Source organism: Ambystoma mexicanum, chromosome 11, assembly GCF_040938575.1.
Source record: "Ambystoma mexicanum isolate Mex_15411 chromosome 11, UKY_AmexF1_1, whole genome shotgun sequence".
Taxonomy (NCBI): Eukaryota; Metazoa; Chordata; class Amphibia; order Caudata; family Ambystomatidae; genus Ambystoma; species Ambystoma mexicanum.
The window spans coordinates 206,088,621-206,115,862 of NC_090934.1; the positions used below are offsets into that span (position 1 = coordinate 206,088,621).

General features: G+C 49.0%; 1 protein-coding gene across 2 annotated transcripts in view; it reads left to right on the forward strand.

Annotated features, from left to right (window-relative positions):
* The window catches only part of LIN28A (lin-28 homolog A), a 199,261-nt gene that overhangs the window by 80,827 nt on the left and 91,192 nt on the right, over window positions 1–27,242 (forward strand). For both annotated transcript variants that reach the window (XM_069622856.1, XM_069622855.1), the window contains exon 3: window positions 8,323–8,507. In XM_069622856.1, the coding sequence (XP_069478957.1) occupies window positions 8,323–8,507 (185 nt within the window). The remainder of the gene's footprint in view (window positions 1–8,322; window positions 8,508–27,242) is intronic.

Below are 27,242 nucleotides of genomic sequence, written 5' to 3' on the forward strand. Positions count from 1 at the left end.
CAACGGACCCACCAGGCTGAGGCTGCCAACAGCACATCACTGCTCTGTTGCACTTTTCCAGCTTATTCCAACTAACTAACCCCTCCCCCCCTTTCTCCCTTTTTCAGAGCCGCCAGAGCGCCAGGAGACCACTCCGGTGGCGATAGTGTGCGGTACAAATATAATTTAACATGGTCCCAGTGCATTTTTGTTTGAACGCCCTTGGACAGACCGCAGCCCAGAAATTTGGGAGAGTTTGGGAGGTGCAATTATGCGTGTGTGCATTTCAGCCATTAACGTTCTGCAAGGGTGGCCGAGACCCTGGTAGTCGCCCATGTCAAAATGGAGTTTGTATGGGTGCAGGAGCGCTAATACTATGGACTAACAGGGGGGATTGTGTTTAAGGAGATGGTTATGTGGGAAGCTATAGTTCGAAATGTTGTCCTTAAAAGTACCTTCATTCTTATGGCAGAGGTGTTGTGCAATGGTGTTTGTGTGATGTTTGTGCAGGGTGTATGTAGTGAGACTATGCCTTCCGCGAAGGTGTGGTGTGCGAGGGGAGAAATGGGTTAGCCGTACAAACAATGTCCATTTCCTGGATTCTATCTATGTACAAGGAGCATTGCTGCTTTTAGTGCTGGATGAGTGCTTAATACTCATCCTCTGAGGGTTCTTGGAGTGAGAGATTGCCATCCCTAGTTCCTTCTAGTGTGAAAACAAGGACCCCATTTCATGATTGCATCCAGTGGCCTGGCTCACCATCCCGTGCATTAGTATTACCTACCAAACCTGGGCAAGGGGTCAGAGGTCCCTGGTTGTGCGCCAGTGGATGATCCGCATGATTTTCCCACGGTGCCCCTCCAAGCCCATATGGGTGCAGTCCACTGTCGGGATTCTTTCTAGGTGTGAGTTGCTGGAGTGATTACCTTAGTCCTCAATGTGTGCTTGGTGTTCCACAAGGACATTTGGATGGCAGTGCAAAGTTGTTGAAAGCAAAGAGGCTAGTGGCTGACAGATGGGCAGGTAGGGGTGAGAATGCAGGGTAGGGGGTGACAGTGACTGCTGGATGAAACGTGTGCGCGATAGGCAGGGAGTGGGCACGTGGAGCGGGTCATGAAATCAGGGGCGGGGGGGTGACAACCAGGTTTTGAGGACTTTCCTGAAGGCCAGGCGACACTCTGAGGCAGAGGGGGAGGGAATTCCAGAAGGTGGCTACGAGGACAGAGAAATGGGCACCTCCTAATCTGGAGACCCTACTACCAGGAGGTGTGCAGAACCTGATCTGAAGATTCTGGTGGAGTGTGTGAGGGGTCAGAAATGAGAGCCAGACACAAGGTGGTCGAGTTTTTGGTTAAAGACATTTTTATTTAAATTAAGATTGGTTGGGGGGAAAATGCCTCTCTAGCCCTATTCTAAAGAGGGACCTCCCTAACTAGAAACCAAAATCGAAGGATCGGTCTGTGTCGGAATGTTAGTAACTGAAAAGCCGTCCTTGTGTCCAAAACGTCATATCCTGACCCTCATACACGAACAACAAAGAGTGCAAAGAAATATCTTTAACTTGATGTTAGAAAATGTTCAAAACCAAAAGTGTAAGAATAACTCCAACGAAAATGTTCCCCAAGGCAAAAACCCTTGGATCCAGAGAGTGATACCCTTCCCCTGGATCCTTAAATAAGATGGCAAAAATGTCTCTTTAGTTATCAATTCCTTTTGTCTTCACTGGGCTCAGTTCTTGTTCAAACAACAAGTGCTGTAAAAGTCTTTCTGTAGAAATTCTTGTAACCTTTTATATTATCTTTTATACTGCCCTGCCAGGTATCTTTTAACAATTTCAACTGCCTGGGGTATTTGCGTACCAGGACCTCTTATGTGTTTCACAGTTCTTTAGCTCTACCACAATAGCATATACCGTGAGGTGCTTGGTATCTCTACCTATGGTAACATTTGCCAAACATATTTGCTCAAACCTCTCCACCACACTGGCATCTCATGCATCTGTATTTGATTGGGATTGACCTTTGCTCTTTGCCTTGACTGCATTCTAACAAACTTTGCCTTTTGTATATTTTCTGCATTAGCAATCTTGTACCATTCAATCGCTTGTTGCCACGCTTGTCAGAATGGCCTGGGGTCCCTAGTTGTTTCTTGCTGGTCCCTTCCAGTACCTCTGGTGCTGCTCACACCTCTGTGGTGTGGTTCCATCACCTGTTTTCCAGTTTAGAGTGTGCAGACATTCCACCAAGCACCCTGATTGGCTCTGTGGTCACATCCCAGCTTTCCTATTCGGGCTGGGTTGGAGAACACTGTTTAGTCTAGCGGCCCAACCTCCAGGAGCTCCTTCGCAGCTCCCGGCATCTACACCGCCCTTCTTGCTCGCATGCGGTGCTTCTCCTGTCCCGGCAACCTTCTCCGTTTTGCCAGCCTCATCTGTGTATCTAGCGGTCATGAGCCTCAGCATGGATGGCAACATCTCCTTCTGCTCTGCTCTATAGTGAGGATGCCATCTTTAAATGTCCTGCACACTTAAGGTTTGGAAAAACTAGTCTGCGTGTTGCACTTGGAGCTCCTGTCACTGTGCACAAACTCCCTTGTCGTCCTCATCTCAGTACCTAGGTGGTTATGGGAGTGGCGTCCATTGTTGTCTTTGGACTTTTAACTCTTGGGTGATTTTTCAACACAAACCGAGGGGAAGCCAAATTTACCAACCAAGGTCTGGGACCCCCAAAGAACTGATTAATACGTCTACGGAAGTCTGAGGAAAGATCACATTTCTCCAAAAGCCAAGGAGTGTCTGGAGTCAGATGAACGGAATGTGACATGGAATGCCTTTTGGTCAGTGAGAACGGAGACAGCCCTGTGGATCCAGAAGACACATTGTTTGTGTTAAGTTAGCTTAGCGTGTAACGGACAGAGTTAGGATTTTGAAACTGGACATTGGGACTTTTACTTTGGACATTCTGACACTAGGTATTTGCAGTGAGGCAGGAAACCTCTCTTCGAGCTAAGGTTTTCTTTTCCTTTTGCCCCTTTGAATAAAGGTTCATAGCCAATACCATGACCCCTCCACATCAGTCTTAATCTTGCACCCTTACAATATACAGAAACGCTCAAAAGTCAAGACCTTTTTATAAAGGAATAATAAAGGTCATATTGTGAGACTTATCCCCCTATATTATATGAAGATCACCTTATGCAACATACTTCAGGGAGTGAACCAGCTGTAAAGTGCCTGGAAATTGAAAAACCAATTTGTTCTAAGGTTATATTCCTTCAAATTATGGTTTGCTGAATTCCTGCTAGGTAATGGTTTTCTGATTCGAGTTAGCCTACATATTTGGACTAGTATACATCCATCCCCTGTCGCTGCTTAGCAACTTGCACTGATCCGCGTCGCCTGTTCACATGATGAAACCTTGCATTGGGGTTGCCCCGATTCTCCTTTTCTGTTTCTGTTGAGGAAGCCTGCACGGCTCTTGCTGTCAAGTATGATGCACCTGCTTTTCTGTCACGATGTGGCCCGCTGCCGTGTAATGATTTCCATACAGCTAACTTTCTGTACGCATCGACTGGATGTTGCCTACTTTTAACTTTCTTGCGAAGGAGAACACTCCTTTTTATTCTCTTGAAATTGCATTTACTCTCACGTCAAAATCTTATCTGGAGCACTGGTTGTTAAATGCATACTGGCCGGGAATGTCTGGTAATAACCTGTTGATGAGCGTGTACCCCCAGCTCCGACCACGAGGTCTAAAAAGTTTATCCGCTTTAGATTTAGCTGGGCATTCGCATTTGCTTAGTCTCAGATTAAACTAGCTGGTCATTCTGTGTGAGTCCAAGTACAATGGGAGGTCTGCTATGCCAGGTGGCTTTTCATTGCATCAATGACACCATTAATGTTGGGGCCAAGGGCTAAGACAGAGCATGCAAGTTTAACGGACTTTGTGCTACTTGGTCCTCCCCTAATGCAGACATACATTAGCGTTTCAGACACAAATTCAAACAGTCGACGCAAAGTATATTGTTAACGTAAATAGCCAGAGCTCTTTGTTCCTGCCTCCCTTTCTTTTTAATGTCGGAGACCAGAAACCTTTATAGTCATCGAGTGGGATTGGGTTGGTTCTGAGATCTCTTGAAACAGCAAAATATCGAACTTTGATATGAAAATAAGAAATTCCAGAGTGTTTTGATCAGTTGAGCTATATTCCACGAGGCTATTGAAATACAGCCGCCTTTAGCAAGGAGCATGTTTACACCCCAGTCTGTTGGAAAAAAGTAAAACTTTTTTATATACTGGGTCCTTGGCCTGAGCAGAAAGATTCTGTTGAGATGGGCCAGTTAAGGCCCTCTCAAGTGCCATTTGATTCATCTACATGTTTGAATCAGCCAGCGATCCTGAGAGCTTTGTTTCCGTTGATGCCTTAAAGCAACCTTTTTAGAACTTGTAGATTGCCCTGGTTGAATATGGAGTGCTATTCCATATAAGTGGCAGTGCTTGCAGAGGTGGCAATGCTTTGCTCCATTCTCTTAAGTATACTTCAATACCCTGGGAAGAAACGATGTCTCGCTTCATCCAAAGTATGTTCCGTAAATTTGTGTATGCAAGCATTACCCTAGCACAACACACTGCACGAAACATGCAGTCAGATAAAAATCGCATCAGAGGAAGCATAGGGGTCGAGTTACCCACAATGCCTAGATAGTCTGACATGACTTTGACAAGTAGTCTTCTAGCCTTCTATAGAGTGGGGAAGAACAGGTTTTCCCATTTCTGTTGACCAAAATCGTCACAGCCAGAATTAGATGGAGGTGTGTGCAGGGTTCTTCACCTCCACTGTATGAAAGCGGCAGCCAGCCAGAGGGACGAGGCAGTTGCCGTACTGCAAGACGTTACTTCCAGAGTCTTTGAATGCGTCATTAGCAGTTGGTGCCTCTTGCTGGGGTTGGACAACCATTCTTGTCTTAATCAGAGTCTCATTAGGGATCTGAGCGGTTGGTCTTGCTTCAAAGTCTCAATCTCTTGACTTGTATTAGGGTTGGTGGTGCCAAGTTCTTTTTTGGATCCTCATTTTTTATTAACATAAATCACTGTAATATAGATGTTGGTGCACACAATTAGACACTTGAATGATCCCACAATGATCATATTTGTAGAAGTAACATGTTTCTGCCGTTTTTTGGCAATTAATGTGCCACGTTATTTTTGTTTACATAATTTTTCACTGCAAAATGTAAATATTTTGTATCGATACAAACTTGTCATGATGAAGCAATTATCTTAATGATTAAACTTTCGATTTAAGATTTTCTTTACTTGCTGTTCATGGTGCTAGTGTGGTGTTGCTAACTTGATTCTGCAGGTGGCATTGGCACTGCAACCTCTACATACTCCTTTTGTCTGCTATGAATGTGTAACAAGGCTGAATGTCTTCTTGCTGTGTATAGAATTCTTTAATGTTTCCCTTGACCTGAGCTAATGGAGTTTTTTATGGGAAACTGGGAGTGCAATGAATTAGAAGCTCTTTGAAGCCCAAATCTCTTGGTTGGTATATGGAGTGGGTTTATGGGGTTGTCGCCTTAGAAAGCACAATCAATCTCTAGTCTGTGCAGGCCCTCTGAAATACTGTGCTGGGTAAGCCTTGGGATCTGAATATGTGAAGGGTTTCAAATTCCCCATTTTCACTGTTTCAAACTCCCTTCAGTCACAAGATTCAGGCAGGTCACTTTAAATTCCAAATACAATGATTCTGAGTGGAATATATGTATGGTAGAAAGAAATGGAACTTTAAATGTTTCCTGCATGACTTTACCTCTCATCTTGGATTAATTCAAATCTATAAAAATCCTGTCACTGAAATTGTATAGCAGTGCTTTACATAAGGTTGCAATAGGCTGTATATGTTACGTATTTTGTACTCCAAATACATGGTAAAGATAGTAATAGAATACAAATCACATTTTTTCTCTTTAAGCTTCAGAGTTTGAGTGTTTTGGGCACCATGGCTGGGTTCTCATGTGAATAACATATTCCAGGTGCTTGAGCCTTAAAACGTGACACTCATATTATTTTAATACACATTCTGTGTCCTGCGGTATTCCTCGGAAGGTTTTAGACCTGTATTCAGATGAGGCATAGTTCTTTGGTTCGCAACCTTGTCCTTCTGAAAAAACAGTGGCTGAAAGAAAATATGTCCTTTAAAGCTGGAATCGGGCCTCAGAAATGATTGCAATCCAAACTTAATTTTTCAAGTTCATACTATTTAATCAAGGCAGGAAGTAAAATGCACAATCCAACAAACACTTTGATGCTTTCTGTCATCTGTTTAATTTAGGCCCTTATCCATTGCTCCAAAGTTCTTTACAGAAAACAGCCCAAAGTTCGATTCCTCTGCTTAATTATTTAGCTGAAGACTGGCTTGGCATGGTTTACTTTTCTTATGTGAGGTAGCTGTGCTGTTATCCGTTCTATTTATGTGGGAAGTTCACAATGCTACCTGCATAATAAGTGTTATGTGTGAAGAAAGCATAAACCGTTGCTGCTGCTGCTTGTCCTGTGCTTGCCCTAGATGAGGCTTGAGGACAGAGGCGTACACACAAAGCAGAGGGGTGGAAAGTGCACAAGAGACAGAAGTGTAAGGATTCCTGGAGACCAGAAAGGATGGGCAATTACCACAGATGGGCAAAAAAGGCATTCAACAGAATTGGGCAGGGAGTACAACTAAGACTGACACGTTAGGTTCCCAATTTTGGTGTACACAGAATTGGGGAAGAGTTTCCCAAAGGGTCATGGGGAAACTCCAGCCGTCTGAGTTGGTTACTATTGCGGGGCCCCACTATAAATGCTCATGGGGGAGCAACAGGAGTAGGTGTCTGTGTCTGGACCAGGCACTCACAAGGAAACAGTACTTGCAAGACTGAAGCCTGTATGGGTCCAGCAGGAACTGAACAGTGACTGCCTCCTGAAACAGGAACCAGCACACTTTTAACAATATGGCACGAGGTACAATACTGAAACGCAACAAAGGAAAGGGGCAGAACTTGCCTGCCGGGGAAACCTAGCAGCCAAACTCAACAAAGGAATTGCACAAGTGAGGACAATAACAGAAATCTCCAGGGAAAGAAAAAGGTTCAGGGCAGAACAGGAAGAAGGAAAAGCAAGAAGACAAGAATCTAAGTGCAAGGGCACAGTTGACTAGAACTGCAGACTAAACTAAGGACCAGAATCAAGGAAAAGCAGAGTGAACTATAGACCAGGAACAAGGAAACTCTGGACTAGGATAGCAAGGACTGAACTGCAGACTGTTAGCCAGGAACTGGAACTATGGACTGGAATAACAAGGGCAGGACTACAGACAGATAACAAGGAAACTCTGGACTGGAATCTAGAATGCTAAAACCAGTGAACACAGACTATGGGCCCACAACAAGGAACTGCAGGGAACACGAGAATTGGTGGTAGAGAGCAAGAGGCTGCAGACTGGGAAAGAGGACTGCAAACCGGGGATTACGGCTGCAGGGCAGAAGGCCGGGGAGCGCAGGCAGAGTAGCAGGGCTGCAAAGCAGAGAGCAAAGGGCAATGGAACAGGAGCAGCTTCTAGAACAGGACACAGCAGAAATCCAAGGATCAAAGCACAAGGGGCTGGGAGCGATGCAAGAGCCCTGTGCTCCTACCAGCAGGTGCTTAAATACTGACCTGTCCTGTGCTGAAGTGGGCTCATTAGCAGCACCCAGAAGAGCACACTGGAAGGTTATCTGCCTCCTCCATCTCTGGTCCTGGGAAAGTGAAAGCAGCACTGATCTCTAAGGCTTCTGTGGATTGTAGTCGTAGTACTGCTGAATGGGAACTGCCACAAGGTGATTTATGGGATATGTAGTTTGTGAAATTAAATAAGGAAGTTCCAAAGTCTTGCAAACGGAAATTAAATTCAAAAATAGGAATTATTGTCCGGGGTGGATTATGGTAATGAATAAGTCCCAAATAGTCCAAAATGTGTGCCAATTGCTGCTGCAGTGGCACAGTTGTCACAGCCCTACTATGTGTGAGGGATGCTTGCACTGTTGCCTGTTTTTTTCTGTGAGATAAGCTTGCTCCGTCACTACCTGCTTTGCATGTCCTAATGTGTGAGGGAAGATTGTACTGTTGCTGCCGGTGCTGTGCCTGCTCAGTAGAAGTGAATTTCAACAGCACATCACTGCTCCCTTGCACTTTTCCAGCTTATTCCCGCTAACTCATCCCCCCCCTCCTTCCCTTTTTTCAGAGCCGCCAGAGCGCCAGGGGACCACTCTGGTGGTGATGGTGCATGGTACAAATATCCTTTAACATTGACTTCCTTCCTCTTTCAGAGTAAGCTGCACATGGAGGGCTTCCGCAGTCTGAAAGAAGGTGAGCCAGTGGAATTCACCTTCAAGAAATCTGCCAAAGGTCTGGAGTCTCTGCGTGTGACTGGGCCAGGGGGGACCACATGCATTGGCAGTGAGAGGAGACCAAAGGGCAAAAGCCAACAGAAGAGGAGATCCAAGGGAGACCGGTGAGTATCGTCAGGGCTGGGAAAATTTAGAGGGTGTGAAATGGCTCACTAGAGTAAGTTCAGTTGGATGCTCCAATCTGTCCTAGTTCAAGACAATTTAGCTGAGCCACACAATGAACCTGCGTTTGAAAACTGCACATTTTTCAATGATCTGTTCATAGACCAGCACAAAAGATTTTTTTTTAGTGTTTTTTGTTTTTTTGGTACAACTTTAAACTTGCCTGCCGTGATGCATAAGAAACTGCATATCTGTGTCAAACAAAGATTTACCTTATGAAACTGCTTGCTTTGCTCTGTTTCTATGTCTAAAAAGTAGTGTTTTTCAAGGTTTCTATGGATAAAGTTACTTACCTGTAACCCCTGTTCTCCAGCATTGGTCTGCACTTACCCTTGCCACCAGCTGGCCGCACTTTTTATTTATTTTTATTGATTTTACTGTTTATCTTATGTACTGCACTCCCCCCCCAGGCCCCCCGCACTCCGCCGTACCTCCTCTCCTGCACTTGTGCAATCTCAATGTTATGCCTTATCATATCCTATATTCCATAGATTCACATGCTGTTGAATATTCCCAGCCGTCAAGAAGTTTCAAAGAACTTCAAGAAACTACATTCACTTTAGTGTTCTCATAGCGTACGTTTTTGGTCATTTACACTACAGCCAATAGGCAATGCATACCTTGGCTCCACCCCTGGAAGCCATCTTCAGTCGTATGACGCTAGTAAAGTGCAAATATGAGCCACATTCAGGCTAATCGAGTGAGCTGCATGTCAATTTATGAAAGATACCAATGCTGGAGAGCAGGAATTAAGTCAAGTAACGTATTCCTGCTCCAGCATTTACAAAGTAGCAAAAATACATTCATATGCACATACATGTATGTAGGTAGGAAGATGGCTGACCTACGCAATCAAGCTTCAAAGGACAGCTTGTCCAACCCTTTATTATTATGATTGTATTTATGTAGTGCAGACCTATGTGAAGCAACAGAGCGCTTTACAATCATAGGGGGTTAACAACATGGTGAGGGGAGAAGAGAAACAAGGGAGTAGGGGAGCTAACAGAGGAGGGCTAAAGTGTGTAAGTGTGTCAGTAAGGGATCTACAAGCAACCAGGGGAGGACACAGTCTGGTAGTGTGGGAGTGAAGGGTGTGTGCACCTAGGTGTTTGATAGGAGCCTTTCCTTGCAGAGGAGAGGCTTGCGCTCATTCCTGAACTGCAGAAGTGACGGGGCGAGTCTCATGCTGGGAGGAGGTTCCAGAGTCTTGGGGCATAGACAGAAAAGGCTTGTCTTCTCGTTCTTTCTTTTGATGAGGGTCGGGATGATGTGATAAACTTGCTGCAGCATACCAGACACATCTCAGGGGTACCCGGGTAGTCACTGGAAGGCCTTCTAAAATGGCATTCCCACCGTCCAGGTGAGAGGACCAAGGCTTGGACAGCAGATCTGAAGTTGTTTTCTGTGATGATGGGCTTGATTGCTTGATCTTCCACAGAAGATAAGGTTGGTACCAAGCTTTTTCTGTCTTTCTTGCTATGTGCTGTTTGAAGTAGAGGCGTATGTCAATGTCAAACCTGAGAGACTTGGCACAGGTGGCCAGTCGCAGAGAGCCTGAACTGGAGATCCAGGTGTTTCTGTGTTGTTGGTCAGGAGTAGGAATCAGTCTTGAGGGGTAGAGCTTCAGGTAAGAACTGGGCATTCACAAATGGATGTGTGAGAGGCACGCCTTGAGCCTGTGTAGGTCTTCGATGGAGCATATCTTAAGGTAGAACTGCAGGTCATCTGCGTATTGGTAGATGTTGATGTTGTGTGGAGAGAGGAGGGTTTCAAGTGGTTCCATATAAGGATTGAATTGAAAATCACTGGGGAGAGGATGGATTGTTATGGGACTACACAGGTAATATTACGTCATTTGTATAGCACCTTTCACCATTAGTATGGTGCCAATGCACTGTAGGTCGAACTACATCGGGGAACTGTGAAAAAGTATACAAAGTCTCCAATAAGGTAAAAGAAACAAGTTACTTACCTGTAACTGTTCTCCAGCATGGGTCTGGCATGGATTCACATGCTCATGAATATTCCCCGTCGTCAGACTGGGAATCCTTGGTAAAGAAAAAATCAGTATCAGTTTCGTTTCTGATCTGTCTTTCTTAGTAGTAACCAATCACTGGTCTCTGGGTCAGACTGCCCTCTCCCTAAGCCCGCCCTCGGCAGCCATCCTCAGATTTGGTAGCACGTAAACTGGCAGTATGACCAAGTGAAGACCCGCAGAGGGGACGGAGGGAGGGTTCGCATGTAAATCCATGCCAGACCCATGCTGGAGAACAACAGTTACAGGTAAGTAACTTGTTCCTTCTCCAGCATGGGGTCTGGCATGGATTCACATGCTCATGAATATAAGAATACATAGCAGTACACACAGGCACAGCCACGGGAGGTGGCAAGGCTCAACATTAAGCATCTCTTACCTCCTCACCAGGCTCACCTTAAGCGAACAGGTTGCGCAGCACTGCCTGGCCAACTCTGGACTCTTCCCTGGAATCCCGTCGACGCAGTAGAATCTCGTAAAGGTGTGCGTCGACCTCCACGTAGCACCCCTGCAGATGTCCAGCAGGGGCACACCAGACAAGAATGTCGGGTTAGCACTTGAGGGGCTGTAATCCGTAAAGGGTTAATCTTCTGTGCACGGCACCAGACAGAGAACCTCTTCCACTTGTGTCTGTAGCACTTGAGAGTTGAGGATGCCCTGGCCTTTGCAAGAACCTCTCTGCAGTCAGCTGGAATATCATACCTTCCAAACTCTAGTGCTGCAGGAGCCAGGCCTGCAAGTTCAGCGACTCCGGGTCGTGATGAAGAATGGCGCCTTCTTCTCTGGAGAGAAGATCTGCATCCATCAACAGTTTGACTGGTGGGGACGCTGACAAGTCCAGAAGGTCCGGAAATCATATCTGTCTCGGCCACCTCGGTGCAACGAGGATCATCCTGCACCGTGACCTCTTGAGTTGGTTGATGAGCCTGAGCAGCAACGGCAACGGCGAGAACGCATACAGGAACAGGCTGTCCCAGGGGAACGAGAAAACATCGCCCATGCTCCTCGGTTGGGGGAACGTGCTGGCGAATCTCTGGCACTTGGAGTTCGTCGTCGTCGCAAACAGGCCGATTTGGGGTTTGCCCCATCGCCGGAAGAGTTGATCCACTTGATCCTGGCGTAGTTCCCACTCGTGGCAAGAGCGCAACTCCCTGCTGAGCGAGTCAGCGATGTTTTTTTTTTTTTTTATTTTTATTATCCCTGCTAGATGAAAAGGCACCAGAAACATCCCCTGGGCAATGGCCCAGTGCCACAGATCCTGGGCCTCCTTGGATAGGGCTGGGGATCTGGTTTCTCCCTGCTTCCGGATGTAGAACATCGTGGTGGTGTTGTCTGTGAAGATCCTCACCACCTTGCCCTTGAGGGACGGGAGGAATGACTTGAGGGCCCAGAACACTGCTCGGAGCTCCAGTATGTTGATGTGGAGTGGCCTCTTCTCCGGGAGCCACAGGCCTCTCGTGTGAAGATCACTGGCGTGCGCTCCCCACCCCTCCAGGGAGGCATCCATCACCACAGTCACCTGGTATGCCGGGGTCTGAAAGTCCGTGCGCGCGGGTGCCCCACCATCGAATTGCCTGGCGGAATACTTTATTGAGCGAGATCTTGTCCCCGAAGCTGTCCGTCGCTTGTGTCCAACGGGCGTCAAACTCCTGCAGAGGATGCATCCGAAGCCTGCACAGGCGCACCAGATAGATGCAAGAGGACATCATCCCGAGAAGGGACTTGATGGACCTCACTCTGGCCACATCCGTGGCCAGCAGATGCTGTACCTTGCCCAGGATGGCCTGTGTTCTTTCCTCTGACGGCGAGGCCAACTGCGCTACTATATCGAACTTGGCTCCCAGAAACAGCGTGACCTGCGACAGAACCAGGTGGGATTTGGGGAAGTTGATGGAGAATCCCAGGTCCGTGAGCAGCCAGACGGTCTTTGCCGTGTGTTCGACGGCGAGTTCCCTTGTCCCTGCTCGGATGAGCCAGTCGTCCAGGTAGGTGTAGACGTGGATCCCTTGCAGGGGCAGCCGCGCCGCCACTGGTGCTAGGCACTTGGTGAACACCCTGGGCGCCGACTTCAATCCGAATGGGAGGGCCTTGAACTGGTAGTGCCGCCCTTGGACTACGATCCTGAAAAACCTTCGGTGTCCTTTTAAGATGGCGATGTGAAAGTACGCATCCTCCAAATCCAACGACGCTAGGAAGTCGCCTTCCTCCAGCTGTCCCAGCACGTGCTGGAGGGTGACCATCCGGAACTTCTGTGCCTTGATGTATTTGTTTAGCCGACGCAAGTCCAGGATGGGACGCCAACCCCCTGTCTTCTTTCTGATGAGGAAGTATCTTGAGTATACTCCGGAGCCTCTTTGGGACAAGCTTGATGGCTCCTTTCTTGAGCATCGCCCTTACCTCTAACAGCAGTTGAGAGATGTGGTTTTCGTTCCTGGCCACGGGCGGAATTCGGGGGCACTTCTTTAGAAATTCCTGTGTGCCCATGGGCCAGGGCATCCAGCACCCAACGGTCGGTGGAGATGGATTCCCACACGCTGACTAACTTTGTCAGCCGGCCTTTCACCGGGGTGCTTCGGTGGGGGCCCGATGCAGCGGCCGGTTCAGTCTTGCTTGGAAGCAGCCTTGCTGCCTTGGCCTCCCTGGCGACGACGTCGAGATCCACCTGACTTGCCTCGTCCCCTGTAGGCTTCTTGTGACGAGGAGCGGGCCGCCTGACGGTAGGTCGAGGAGCCGCCGCCGAATCCTTTGGAGGCACTTTGCTTGCCTCCGGAGTTCCGAAAGGGCGGCCGCTACTGCTGCAGAACTCCCAAGGCCCGGGCAATCTCGTGTTGGTCTTGATGGCCTGTAACGACTCATCCAGTCTTTCCAAAAAGATTGTTCCCGTCGAAGGGCATGTCCAAAACCTTGGCTTGCACGTCCTGGTGGAAATCCGTCGCCTTGAGCCACCCCCGCCTTCGAAGGCAAACGCTGTTGCCCAAATGGCAGAAACCGGTGTCGGCAATGTCCGTGGCCACAGTTATGGCATGGTCCGACGTCACCTCACCCAGGTGCCTCTGCCCTCTTATCGTCCTGGAGGAAGTCCAACAGGGGGGGCGATCTTGTACCACAATTCCCTGTCATAGCGGGCCTCAATCGCTAGGGTGTTGGCCGCCTTAATCGTCGCCGCCGGCGAGATGACTCGTCGTCCCACGGCATACAGCTTCTTGCCCTCACCATCCGGTGGGGAAGTTGAGGATGAAACCGATGCCCCCCCCCCCCAGCTTTCTTCTTGGCCGCTGCTGAGACAAACTAATCTGGGGCCGGCTGCGCCCTGAGGCACAACGGAGCAGCGTCAGAAACCCGGTACTTCTCATACCGGTCCCTCTTGGCAGGTGTCGTGGACGGGTTCTTGAGGAGGATAAGTCCCTCTTCCCAGATGTCATCCAGCAACAGCACTGTGAGGACCGTCTTCCTCTTGGCCTCGCGCTGTTGGTAAAGGAAGCCTTCATTCTTCCCCTCAGGGCAGAGCTGAAAAAGCTTGGATGCCCTGGCAATCATGGCGTGGAAGGAGCCAATCTCGTCGGGCGGGGACGCCCGAGGAATCGGAGACGGGAGGCCAGTCCCGTCGTCACCGCCGTCGTCATCTGTCCCCGTCGTGGCCGTGTCTGTTCCCGTGTCGTCACTCTGGATCGGGGAAGGTGACAAAAGCTGAGAAGGCCGTGAGGGCTGAAGGGGCACTGGATGAATTCTCCTCCTCTTGTTCGGAGGCTTCCCGACGGACCCGGCACAGCTGGGTCGTCCGCCGGGGGTAGGGGCAGTCTCGTCCTTATCTCCGTGCATAAGGCTTGGATTGCCATCAAAATGGCCGCTAAGTTATCCTGAGGCTAGGGTTGCAACGGGCATGCCAGGAGCGACGGTTGTTCCTCCACGGGAACCTCGTTGTTGCCACCCTCGCTCTTTGTCCCCCTCCTCGGGATTCCTCCCGTGGGGCTGGGCCCCTTCCAGATTCTTGGCCAGCTCCTCCTCAGAGGTTGTGTCCGTGTCCGTAACAGACATGCCCCCCCTCTTTTTCCACTGGGGTCTTCACGGGGGTCTTCTCGATGGGCTTAAAAGAGGATTCCCTTTGCGGAGGCAGGGAAACTCTGGACCCCGAGGTAACCTCCATTGGGATAGCCTCCACAGGCTTTGCCAGGGCCGCAGCGACTCCCTCGATGGAGGCCTTAGCCGGGTGGATCAGGGCCTTCGCCGCCTTAGGTGCGCTTGAGGCCTTCACCTTAGGGGAGGGTCACCGCCTTGCTCCCCCTGGGCCGGTTCCTTCGAGATCAACCGGGGCTTCTCCAGAAGCTTAGCCGGGTTCTCAGATTTTCTCTTCCCCAAGCCAGAGCGTTGGCTCGCGGTTGATGGCGTTGGTGAAGGTGCGCCCTGCCTGGCATCCAAGGAACCCGACCGTTCGGCGCTCCCTGTGCCCGCGGACTCACTGTGCTTTGCATTCTGTTGGGCCCCCGTCGCCGGGGCGCCCTCACAGGACTTAGAAGACCGCTCAGACTTCTTCGCACCTGCTGGGCTCTTGCCTTCCAGCCAGTTGGAGAGGCGGGTCCGGCGATCCCTCATAGTCCGATCCGACATGTTCATGCAAAACGCACAGTCCTTCTCCACGTGCGTTTTGTCCTCCTGGAGGCAATAAAGGCATTTTGAATGCTTGTCCTCCTTGAACACATTTTGTAGGTTGCATCCAGGGCAGATCCTGAACAGTTTGCCGGGAGTCGAGCTTCCCTTATCCTGGGCCATGTTCTTCTCGTCCACGAGGTAGGCCTCAAAAACTTCTGGAATCCTCCAAGAAGCATAACTCGACGAAAACCTCACCCTTGAGGGGCGTAGATAAATCCGAAACTGGTCCCCGTTGATCGGAAGTAGAAATGGTGGAGATTGAGGCTCGATAGACTGAAAAATTAGTAAATCTCTTTGAAAAAGCGCACAACGCAGTAAAAGCTCGAGAGCTATAGCACGAGGACTCCCAACACTTGAGTGTGCGGTAAAAATCTGAGGATGGCTGCCAAGGGCGGGGCTTAGGGAGAGGGCAGTCATTGGCTGGGGGCAGTATGACCCAGAGACCAGTGATTGGTTACTACTAAGAAAGACAGATCAGAAACAAAACTGATATTTTCTGTACAGAGGATTCCCAGCCTGACTGGGAATATTCATGAGCATGTGAATCCATGCCACATCCCATGCTGGAGAATGCCGATTTATTCTTACTGATGGAGACAAGAGGTGTTGACTGCGGTCACATCAAATGCTAGGCTCCAACTGACCTTTTTAGATCTCCCCTGCAATCTTACTTTCAACCAACAACATTGCCAGTTGGAATCCAACAGCGGCATTCCAGATTGATGAAGGTTCTACAATTCTGCAGCTAAACACTACATAAAACACCTTCCGCCCCCTCATAAGTTGAAATGGCGTGGTTCCACTGGAAGGATGAGGCATCACTCTGTACTGAAATTACCTTCCAAGCAAATCTCTCTGCCATTATTCATCATAGAAAACCTCACACCATCCATGATTGTTTGATTAAATCTCTCTACACAGCCATTGCTCTAGAGATGGAGTAACACAGTTCTTTAGTGCATAATCCCCTTCTCCTTGAGCCAAGACCAAAAGTAATTCAACACAAACTGTGGCCCATTGTCACTGAGCAATTGTGCCAGAAAACCTTCCCTCAAGAAAAGATTCTAAAAGGATGTGATCAAATTCCTGAAGGTGACATCCCTGAATATACCACCTTCAGACCATTTAGACAGTAAATCCCTTAAGACCACTACATAACTTTCCCTGGAACCAGAAACATTGAGGAACCTGAGGAACAACCATGGGAGGAACCCTGCTCTCCAGTACTCGGGGTTTGAAATGGAGGAGAGCTGGGAGCTATTTAGCTCCTGCTTCTAGCATAGTAGGGACTGGATAGCTTGAAACCAACAGCTCCCAGGAGCTACCCTTGGCTTCCAGGGCCCACTGGTGCTTTCCAAATATATAAATGTGACATTAGCTTTTGAGTATTTGAGAATGTTAATAAAGAAAAATTAGAACACATCTAATATACATTTAAACACTGGTTCATACGAAATGGACAAAATGTTAAAGGAGCATCTCTTGTAGCTCCTGGTTCTCCTACGATAGCTCCTGCCTACAGGATGCTGCCTGATACCCAGGAGCTTGTTTTAGCTCCTGCTCATTAAATCTCAATTTCAATTCCTCACACTCCTTTATTCACATCTCTACGAAGTTGTCCATATGAGGCCACCAGAAATCTAAACTAATTATAGACTTCATCCAACTGATGCCCATGTGGCTCCTGTGACCCATATCAACTACGGTTTCTCTCATACCACTTGGGATGAACAACCTGTGTCCCCTACACTCCCATTCCAGGCACAACTCATCATTCACCCTCCTGAATTCGCTCAAACTCTCCTCAATCGGCCCGTCACCATTCCTCCACTTGTCCTGCACAAGATGTTTTACTTCATGATAACCCTCATCTTCTTGACACACTGCTAACCAATCACCCTCTTGAAGGCTAGCTTCAACTGGAAAAATATCCCTGATATCTTCACCTGGCATCTCAATCTCCTCAACAACTCCCACCTTCCTCATGCGCGCATGCACAAAGCATTCCGCCAACAAACTAATGCAGCACAAAGAAGAGATTGGCCCATTCATTTTCCATAGTTGTAGGCATGCAGGCTGGTGGTCTGCTCTCTTGTGAAACTTAATTTATCTGTATCACCATGCTGACCGGTCCCCCACCCGCCCCCGTGCCATTTCCTCCTTCCCCGACCTTCCTCCAGTCTCCCGATCTGCCACCCTTCCTAATTGGTTCCCCCATCGTTGCCCAGCACCAAAACGGGTCTCCTGCCCATTGTTTCGTTTGCCCCATGCCGTTTTTCATAGCTGCAGGTGTGCAGACTGGTGGTCTGCTCGCTGAGCCTACTTTTCATATATTTGTATCGCCAGCAACGCTCTCGGGCCTCAGTGAAGACCCGATTATTTTTTTTTTTTCCTAACCCCCCCACAGCCATTTCCTCCTTCCCCGCCAATCCTCCCAATCTGCCACCCCCCCTAATTGTTCCTTCGTGCCTAGCACCAACGCAATCCTGATTGGATTCAGTAGACTGCATAGGTTCCCAACCCAGGGTAGCCCCCGGCTAAGGGCACTAGGCAAATGGCACCCCCCACAAAAGCAGCTCCAGTTCATGTCTGCAAGTGTCAGTAGGGGAAGCAAGAAGCCAGCAGCTGTCTACCACCAGCGAATAACAAGGCAAGCAAGGGGGAGCAGCCATGTTGCGCCTCATTCTACTGCCCCACCATCCTTGCTATCCATATCACTCCTTTACTCATGTTATAGCTAATATCACTTTGCTACACAAGGCACACTGCATAATGTTATCCGTAGCTACACCCTAGGCATCTTTCGAGGCAGGTAAATCCTAGATGTGCTTTCACTGACTGCTACAATTTGAAATTGTAGGTCTTTGTCCCACTATCCAGGACAGTCCATTCTAGGTGCATTTCACGGGTAACTGGAACACTAGGATACTGTATCACAAATGCAAGGAAGTCTAAGAACCTGTATAATCCCACAACTATACAAGGTGTTGCACGCAGGCTACAGCCCCTGCCAACGGAACTTCAAACTACACCAACAGATCCCACAGGACTACAATAAGCCATGACACAGAATAGGACAACGTGAAAGAAAAACAGGAGAAGGAACAAATCAAATGGATCCACTCCACGTCACCCCACTAGACAGTCATGAGTATGGAACACACCCCAAGAAGCAGGGTGGGCATCTAAAGAAACTTTGCGAAAAGAGAAAAATCCCTTTACCGAACACCGTACCTCGTGAATGACCATCCACTGGAACAATTTACTACCATCAGCAGTCCTAGGCGTATCGATAACCTATTGGTACCGCTTGGGAGAAGAACAGAAACGCCCGAAAGGATAAAGAACCAAATAGACGCTCTCACTCCATATATCATCTTAATCCCGGGGGAACCTACATCTGCTACAACAAAATATAGAAGAGGAACCAGAAGAAATCAAGAACCCAATATGTAATCTAACAGAGCTCCTCAATAAAGAAACTGAACAACCCTCCCACCTCACAACCAGCATGACAATCGCGAGCCTAAGCCGATAACAAAAACAAAACTAAACCATGCCAAAACAATCCACTGCTACCTAATCCACGCAAGATCAATGTCCAAACATGCCACGGAGATCTACGACCTACTTAGCGATGGTGGTTTCGACATCCTCTTCGTCACAGAAACATGGTTGGACAACAACTACAAAATTAAACTCCACAGCTGCCTACTCGACAACTTCAAATGCTCAACGATAAACGGGGAAGAAGAATCTAGGAGGAGGACTTGCAATATCCTACAAGGAACATCTGAAAATAAAAACAAAAGACCAGCTAGACATCAAAAAACTGAATCTCTCGTCCTTCACTTGACAGTGAACCCCAAACAAATCTCATATTCATGCCAATAGACCACCAACCTACGATGCCACCTTCGTTGACGCCTTCACAGAAGCCATCACTAACCTAGCCATCAAACATGAACACATGATGATCATCAGGGACTTCAACATATAGTTTGAAGAAGAGAACGCAAACTCACAAAAATCACTAATCAAGCAACTCAAGACAATGAAACTATGCCATATGGTTAAAGGAGCAACACACACAGCGGGACACATCCTCAACACAATCTTTGCCAACAAAAACCTTATCGCCAGTGCACTACCAATACAGATACTCTGGAGTGACCATCTCATCATTCCATTTGTACTTAAACTACCAACTAAAGCCCCGAAACAACCCCACAAACTCCCCACAATTGTGAAAAGAAACTGGAAGACGATCAAAGGTAGTAACCTAATAGAACAAATGGAAATCGTAAAACTATCATCGACGACTTGGACGAAACCAACCTAGATGCAAAAGCAGACCTAATTCAGAATTGGATCACCGAAACAATCAACATCTCACCGGGAAAACATTTCACCCCATCACAAAAGAAAGTAATGGCAAACTGGTTTACACCCTTCCTCCGTGCCATGAAAATAAACCACCAAAAACTTGAATGGAGAAAAACTACGACCAGGGAAAGAAATTACAATATCGACGACAAATATGATCATATAAGGAGATCCACAAAGCCAAAATGAAATGCGACAACCGAATCACCAAAGCCACCAACACCCAAAAAGAACTGTTTAACATCCTAAATGAAATGAGAAATCCACCCGGATGCAACACCACACCAGTAAGATCACAAAAACTATCCAACGATCTAGCAGACCACTTCAAAAACAAAATCGGCGATATACATTGGATCATACAAAACAGACCAATAGACCAAAATACACAACCTACCCACCAACCATGAAACCACAGAACAAACTCCCAAGCTTCACTCAAATATCGGAGACTTTCATCAAGCTGGTAAGACATGGCAACAAAGCAGGCTCCCCTATGGATTCGGTCCCCCTCCCAGCCCCCACCCGGACATTTACAAATCAATCCTCACACAGGGCACACCATTGGAATGCTACAGAAACCTCTTTAACCAATCTCTCTCAACAGGGAAAGCACCGCAATCATTCAAATCCGCATATATCAAACCATTCCTAAAGGACACTGCAGGAGAAGTGGAAGACCTCTCCAACTACAGGCCGATAAGGAGCAAGTTACTTACCTGTAACTGTTGTTCTCCAGCATGGGTCTGGCATGGATTCACATGCTCATGAATATTCCCTGTCGTCAGGCCGGGAATCCTCGGGAAAGAAAAAATTAGTATCAGTTTCGTTTCTGATCTGTCTTTCTTAGTAGTAACCAATCACTGATCTCTGGGTCATACTGCCCCCAGCCAATGACTGCCCTCTCCCTAAGCCCCGCCCTCGGCAGCCATCCTCAGATTTTTACCGCACGCTCAAGTGTTGGGAGTCCTCGTGCTATAGCTCTCGAGCTTTTACTGCGTTTTGCGCTTTTTCAAAGAGATTTATCTCATTTTTCGGTCTATCGAGCCTCAAGCTCCACTGTTTCTACTTCCGATCAACGGGGACCCGTTTCGGATTTATCTACGCCCCTCAAGGGTGAAGTTTTCGTCAAGTTATGCTTCTTGGAGGATTCCAGAAATTTTTGAGGCCTACCTCGTGGACGAGAAGAACATGGCCCAGGATAAGGGAAGCTTGACTCCCGGCAAACTGTTCAGGATCTGCCCTGGATGCAACCTACAAAATGTGTTCAAGGAGGACAAGCATTCAAAATGCCTTTATTGCCTCCACGAGGACAAAACGCATGTGGAGAAGGACTGTGCGTTTTGCATGAACATGTCGGATCGGACTGAGGGATCGCCGGACCCGCCTCTCCAACTGGCTGGAAGGCAAGAGCCCAGCAGGTGAGAAGCAGGCGCCCCTCCCCTGGCAGCCATCTTCAGATTTGGTAGCACGTAAAGTGGCAGTATGACCAAGTGAAGAGTCGCAGAGAGGTAGGAGGGAGGGTTCGCATGTGAAACCATGCCAGACCCATGCTGGAGAACAGCAGTTACAGGTAAGTAACTTGTTCCTTCTCCAGCATGGGGTCTGGCATGGATTCACATGCTCATGAGTATAAGAATACATAGCAGTACACACATGCACAACCACGGGAGGTGGCAAAGGCTCAACATTAAGCATTACATAAACTCAATATTAAGCACTCTTACCTCCTCACCAGGCCCACCTTCGGGCGAACAGGATGAGCAGCACTGCTTGGCCGACTATGGACTCCTCCCTGGAATCCCGGTCGACGCAGTAGAATCTCGTGAAGGTGTGCGTCGACCTCCACGTAGCAGCCCTGCAGATGTCCAGCAGGGGCACACCAGACAAGAACGCCGTGGTAGCAGCGATCGCTCTGGTCGAATAGGCTCTCGGACGGCCGGTCAACGGTCGGTCTGCCAACCGGTGACAGTGCATGATGCAGCCGGAGAGCCATCTGGAAATGGAAGCCTTCGAGAGAGCCTTCCCTTGGTTCACAGGTCCAAAGTTCACAAATAGCTGTGACGTTTTCCGAAAACTCTTTGTACGGTCCACGTAGAACTTCAGCGCTCTAGCAACATCGAGCGAGTGCAAAGTCCTCTCGGCCGGCGACAAAGGCGACAGGAAGAAAACTGGTAACACCAAGGGCTCGTTGAGGCGGAAGTCCAATGGCACCTTGGGCATAAAGGAGGGGAGCGTCCTCAGCATCACCCTCGTGTCGTGAAAAGTAAAGTATGGAGGCTTGCAGGATAGGGCCTGGATCTCTCCCACTCGTCGTGCGGAGGTGATGGCCACAAGAAATGCTGTCTTCCACAACAGGAACTTCAACAGCGCCGAATGCAGAGGCTCGAATGGCGCCCCCATGAGCCTAGGCAGCACCACGTTGAGTTCCCACAGGCAGGAGCCTTCACCGGCGGGAACGATCGGAACAGTCCCTTCATAAATTCCTTCACCAGGCGATGAGACCACAAGGACGCCCGTCCCGTAGTTCTGGTGTATCGGGAGATCGCAGCCAGATGTATCTTGATGGAAGCGTGAGCTAGTCCAGCCTTGGCCAGCGACAGTAGGTACGGCAGTACTTGAGGGGCCGTAATCCGCAGAGGGTTAATCTTCTGTGCACGGCACCAGACAGAGAACCTCTTCCACTTATGTCCGTAGCACTTGAGAGTTGAGGACGCCCTGGCCTTTGCAAGAACCCCTCTGCAGTCAGCCGGGATATCGTACCCTCCAAACTCTAGTGCTGCAGGAGCCAGGCCTGCAAGTTCAGTGACTCCGGGTCGTGATGAAGGATGGATGGCGCCTCCTTCTCTGGAAGATCTGCGTCCATCGGCAGCTTGACCGGTAGGGACGCCGACATGTCCAGAAGGTCCGGGAACCAGATCTGCCTCGGCCACGCCTGTGCGACGAGGATCATCCTGCACCAGGATCTCTTGAGCTGGTTGATGAGTCGGAGCAGCAACGGCAACGGAGGGAACGCATATAGGAACAGGCCGTCCCAGGGGAACGAGAAAGCATCGCCCATGCTCCTCGGTTGGGGAAACCTGCTGGCGAACCTCTGGCACTTGGAGTTTGTCACCGTCACGAACAGGTCGATCTGGGGTTTGCCCCATCGCTGAAAGAGTCGGTCCACTTGATCCTGGCATAGTTCCCACTCGTGGCACGAGCGCAGCTCTCTGCTGATTGAGTCAGCAATGGTGTTTTTTATCCCTGCCAGATGAAACGGCACCTGAAACATCCCTTGAGCAACGGCCCAATGCCACAGATCCTGGGCTTCCTTGGATAGGGCCAGGGATCTGGTTCCGCCCTGCTTCCGGATGTAGAACATCGTGGTGGTGTTGTCGGTGAAGATCCTCACCACCTTGCCCTTGAGGGACGGGAGAAAGGACCTGAGAACCCAGAACACTGCCCGGAGCTCCAGGATGTTGATGTGGAGCGGCTTCTCCTCCGGGAGCCAAAGGCCCCTCGCGTGAAGATCTCCGGTGTGCGCTCCCCACCCCTCCAGGGAGGCATCCGTCGTCACCGTCGCCTGGTGGGCCGGGGTCTGAAAGTCCTGTCCCTGCTGCTAGATGAGCACGGGTGCCCTACCACCGGATCGCTCATCGGAAGGTCTTGTTGAAAGGGATCCTGTCCTCGAAGCTGCCCGTCGCTTGAATCCAGCGGGCGTCGAGGAACTCCTGTAGAGGGCGCATCCGAAGCCTGCACAGGCACACGAGATAAATGCAAGAGGACATCATCCCGAGGAGGGACTTGATGGTCCTCACCCTGGCCACATCCGTGGCCAGCAGACGCTGCACCTTGCCTAGGATGGCCTTTGTCCTTTCCTCCGACGGTGAGGCCAGACACGCCACTGTGTCAAGCTTGGCTCCCAGAAACAGTGCGACTTGAGAGGGGACCAGGTGGGACTTGGGGAAGTTGATGGAGAACCCCAGGTCCCTGAGCAGCTGGACGGTCTTCGCTGTGTGTTCTACGGCGAGCTCCCTTGTCCTTGCGCGGATGAGCCAATCGTCCAGGCAGGGGTAGATGTGGATCCCCTGCAGGCGCAGCCGCGCCGCCACTGGAGCGAGGCACTTGGTGAAAATCCTGGGTGCCGACTTCAATCCAAACGGGAGGGCCTTGAACTGGTAGTGCCGCCCTTGGACCACGAACCTGAGGAACTTCCGGTGTCCTTTTAGAATGGGAATGTGAAAGTATGCATCCTCCAAATCCAACGACGACAGGAAATCGCCCTCCTCCAGCTGTCCCAGCACGTGCGGGAGGGTGACCATCCGGAACTTCTGTGCCTTGATGTACTTGTTCAGTCGTCGCAGGTCCAGGATGGGTCGCCACCCTCCTGTCTTTTTCACAAGGAAGTACCTTGAGTATACTCCGGAGCCCCGGAGCCTCTTTGGGACGAGCTCGATGGCACCTTTCTTGAGCATCGCCCTTACCTCCAACAGTAGTTGAGGGACGTGGTTTTCTTTCCTGGCCACGGGAGGAATGCGGGGGCACTTTTTTAGAAATTTGAGGGCGTGCCCCTGGGCCTGGGCGTCCAGCACCCAACGGTCGGTGGAGATGGACTCCCACACGCTGACTAACTTCGCCAACCGGCCTCCCACCGGGGTGCTTCGGTGGGGGCCCGACACCACGGTCGGTTCAATCTTGCTTGGTGGACGCCTTGCCGCCTTGGCCTCCCTGGCGACGACGGCGGGTTCCACCCGACTTGCCTCGTCCTCTATAGGCTTCCTGCGACGAGGAGCGGGCCGCTTGGCGGTACGTAGAGGAGCCGCCGCCGAATCCCTTTGTCACAATACACAATAATAGGAGGAGAGGTCGACACTCTCCCCCGAACCACAGAAGCCGAATGAAGTCGACCCTCCCACCGTGGTTGGCACAGGTACCTGATATATATATATATATAGACAGGACACCACGTGGCAGCCAGTGGGGGGAAGAGGGTTAGGGAGAGGTTGTGGACAGGGTGAGGGGTTTTAGGAACACCGGATAGAGGGTATAGGAAAACCTAGTTTGGATAGGACTGGGGGAAGTACAGGGAAAAAGCCTACACTTAGTAATACTTATAACATCATACTCTGCAATACTCTGATTACTTGATTTCATATGTGGTATTACTGCCTGTTACCTGATAACCCATACCTTGAGAACATCTTAATACATGTATCTCACACACTGCATGTCATTGACATGAAACAACAAAGCATGATTAGCAGATGAAACATACGATGGGAATACTCCCAAGATGAAGACATGACACATGGCCCCTTGGGCTGGTATATGCAACACTTATAGCAACTAACAAGTACAACAAGCACGACAATAATTAAACGTGTAGAACATAAAGATTTGTCGAATGCTTCCTTGCAGCAGAACAGAAAAATGTGCACAGTCTCTCAACGCCGAGTACTTCTATGAGCATGCTCGTAATCACATGTGCATTTCATTAATGACCAATAAACCCTTTCCGCACTTATCTTGTGTCCGGGAAGCTCCTGAGCCTTCCCGGACGTTGAATGCTGTCGCCCGCAGCAGCCGTGAAGATCACTCCTCTCCCCGCTGCAAAGTGCTCACGCCCGCCGCCTCCGTGTTCCTGCCAATTTCATAGCGGGCGGCTCCTGACTTCTCCGAATGCTGCTCCGACCGACGCAGCTTCGACCTCCAAACAAAATAAGCCACACCTGCCGCGCGGCGTGGGCCGCTCATAAACCGTTAGCAATCATGATCAGCTGGCCCCACGCGCGCACGGCAGTAAACTACCCAGCCTCCCAAGTACTGCTGGGAATTGTAGTTTTGTTGGACTTTTCAGTGTTTTAGCCCTCTGAGCCCAGTGTACACATGCTTGCCCTTATTCCTGACATTACCTCCTCTCCGAGGGCCCTTCCCAGGACCTGGTTTACCCGGATGTTGTCGATGAAATTGTTTAACCAACCTTGGAGCATGTACTGATTCCGCCAGCTCCCAAGAACAGTCCTCCGGCCCATAACCTGTCCAGTTAATCAGGTACCATAACCGTTGATTCCTTATTTTTGCATCCAGAATACTTTTCACTTCATACTCCATCTGACCTTCTTTCATGATGGCTGGTGGTCTCTTAGCAGTCATCCCCGGAGCTGCGGGTTTAAGTAAAGAGACATGGAATACCGGATGGATAGGTACATTTTTTGGCAAACGTAATTTCATTGCAGTGGCTGACACACATTTAATTATCACGTAAGGCCCAATGAAACGAGGCAGAAATTTTCGCGAGCCTTTCAAGGCTAAATTTCGTGTGGATAACCACACCTTATCTCCCACTGCATATTTAGGACCTGCTTGTCTATGTCTGTCAGCTTGACTTTTATATTGTCTTTTGGCTTGTTCTAAATTTGCCCGTGCCTTTTGCCTGATCTCCAGAAGCAACTGCTTTCGCTCTTGTAACGCGGGGATTTGTCCCACTTCTGGCAAATGTTCGGGTAGCATATTCTGCACTTGTCCATATAAACATTCATTTGGTGCCATTCCCAGGGAAGTGTGATAGGTATTATTGTAGGTGAATTCTGCCAACCATAACGCTTGTACCCAAGAATCTCTGCCATCTCCCAAGTACCCTCTTAAATATTGCTCTAGGGTCTGATTAACGTGCTCTGTTTGCCCATCAGTTTGAGGATGATAGCTGGTAGAGAGCGCACAGTTGATTCCCAGCATCTGACAAAAGGCACGCCAAAACCTGGAGGTGAATTGTGAACCTCTATCCGATATTATAGACTTTGGTAACCCATGCAATCTGACCACATGTTGCAAGAATAACTCTGCCAACTTTCCTGCTCCTGGTATTCCTGCACATGGAACAAAGTGAGCCTGCTTAGACATGAAGTCCACTACTACCCAAATGGTATCATAACCATTATCAGGAGGTAAATCCGTAATGAAATCCATCGAAATGGAAGTCCATAGCTGACTTGGGGTTGGTAAGGGCTGTAACAACCCTCTCTTCTTCCCATGCTCTGCCTTGTTACGTGCACAATTCTCACACAACCTTAAGTACTTCTCCGAGTCTTGTTTTACTGTGGGCCACCAGAAATATTTCCCTAGCATCTCTTGCATTTTTCTCAAACCTGCATGCCCTGCCAATGGAGAATTATGGCACCAGTATAATGCTTGCTTCTGTAATTCCTTGGTGGGCAAGTACAGTCTACCCTGATGATAGGGTAAGCCTTCTCGTAGGGTATGTGCGGGATGTGTTTTACACCATTCCTGCAGTTGTCTAACTGGTAAAGCCTTCTTGACCTGCTCAATGATTTTCTGTGTAATAGCCCCGACAATTCTTTCAGGTGAAATAACAGTTTTAATTTCCCCTACTGAATTATCCACATTTTGTTGTCTAGACAAAGCATCCGCTTTTCCATTCTTACTACCTGGTCTGAATGTAACCACAAAGTCAAATTCATTAAAATATTGAGACCAACGTAGTTGCCTAGGGCTTAGTGATTGTGCCGTTGTGAAGTATTGCAAGTTTTTGTGGTCTGTTACCACCACCACCTGATGTCTTGCACCCATCAAATAATGTCTCCATTCCACAAATGCTAATCGAATGGCC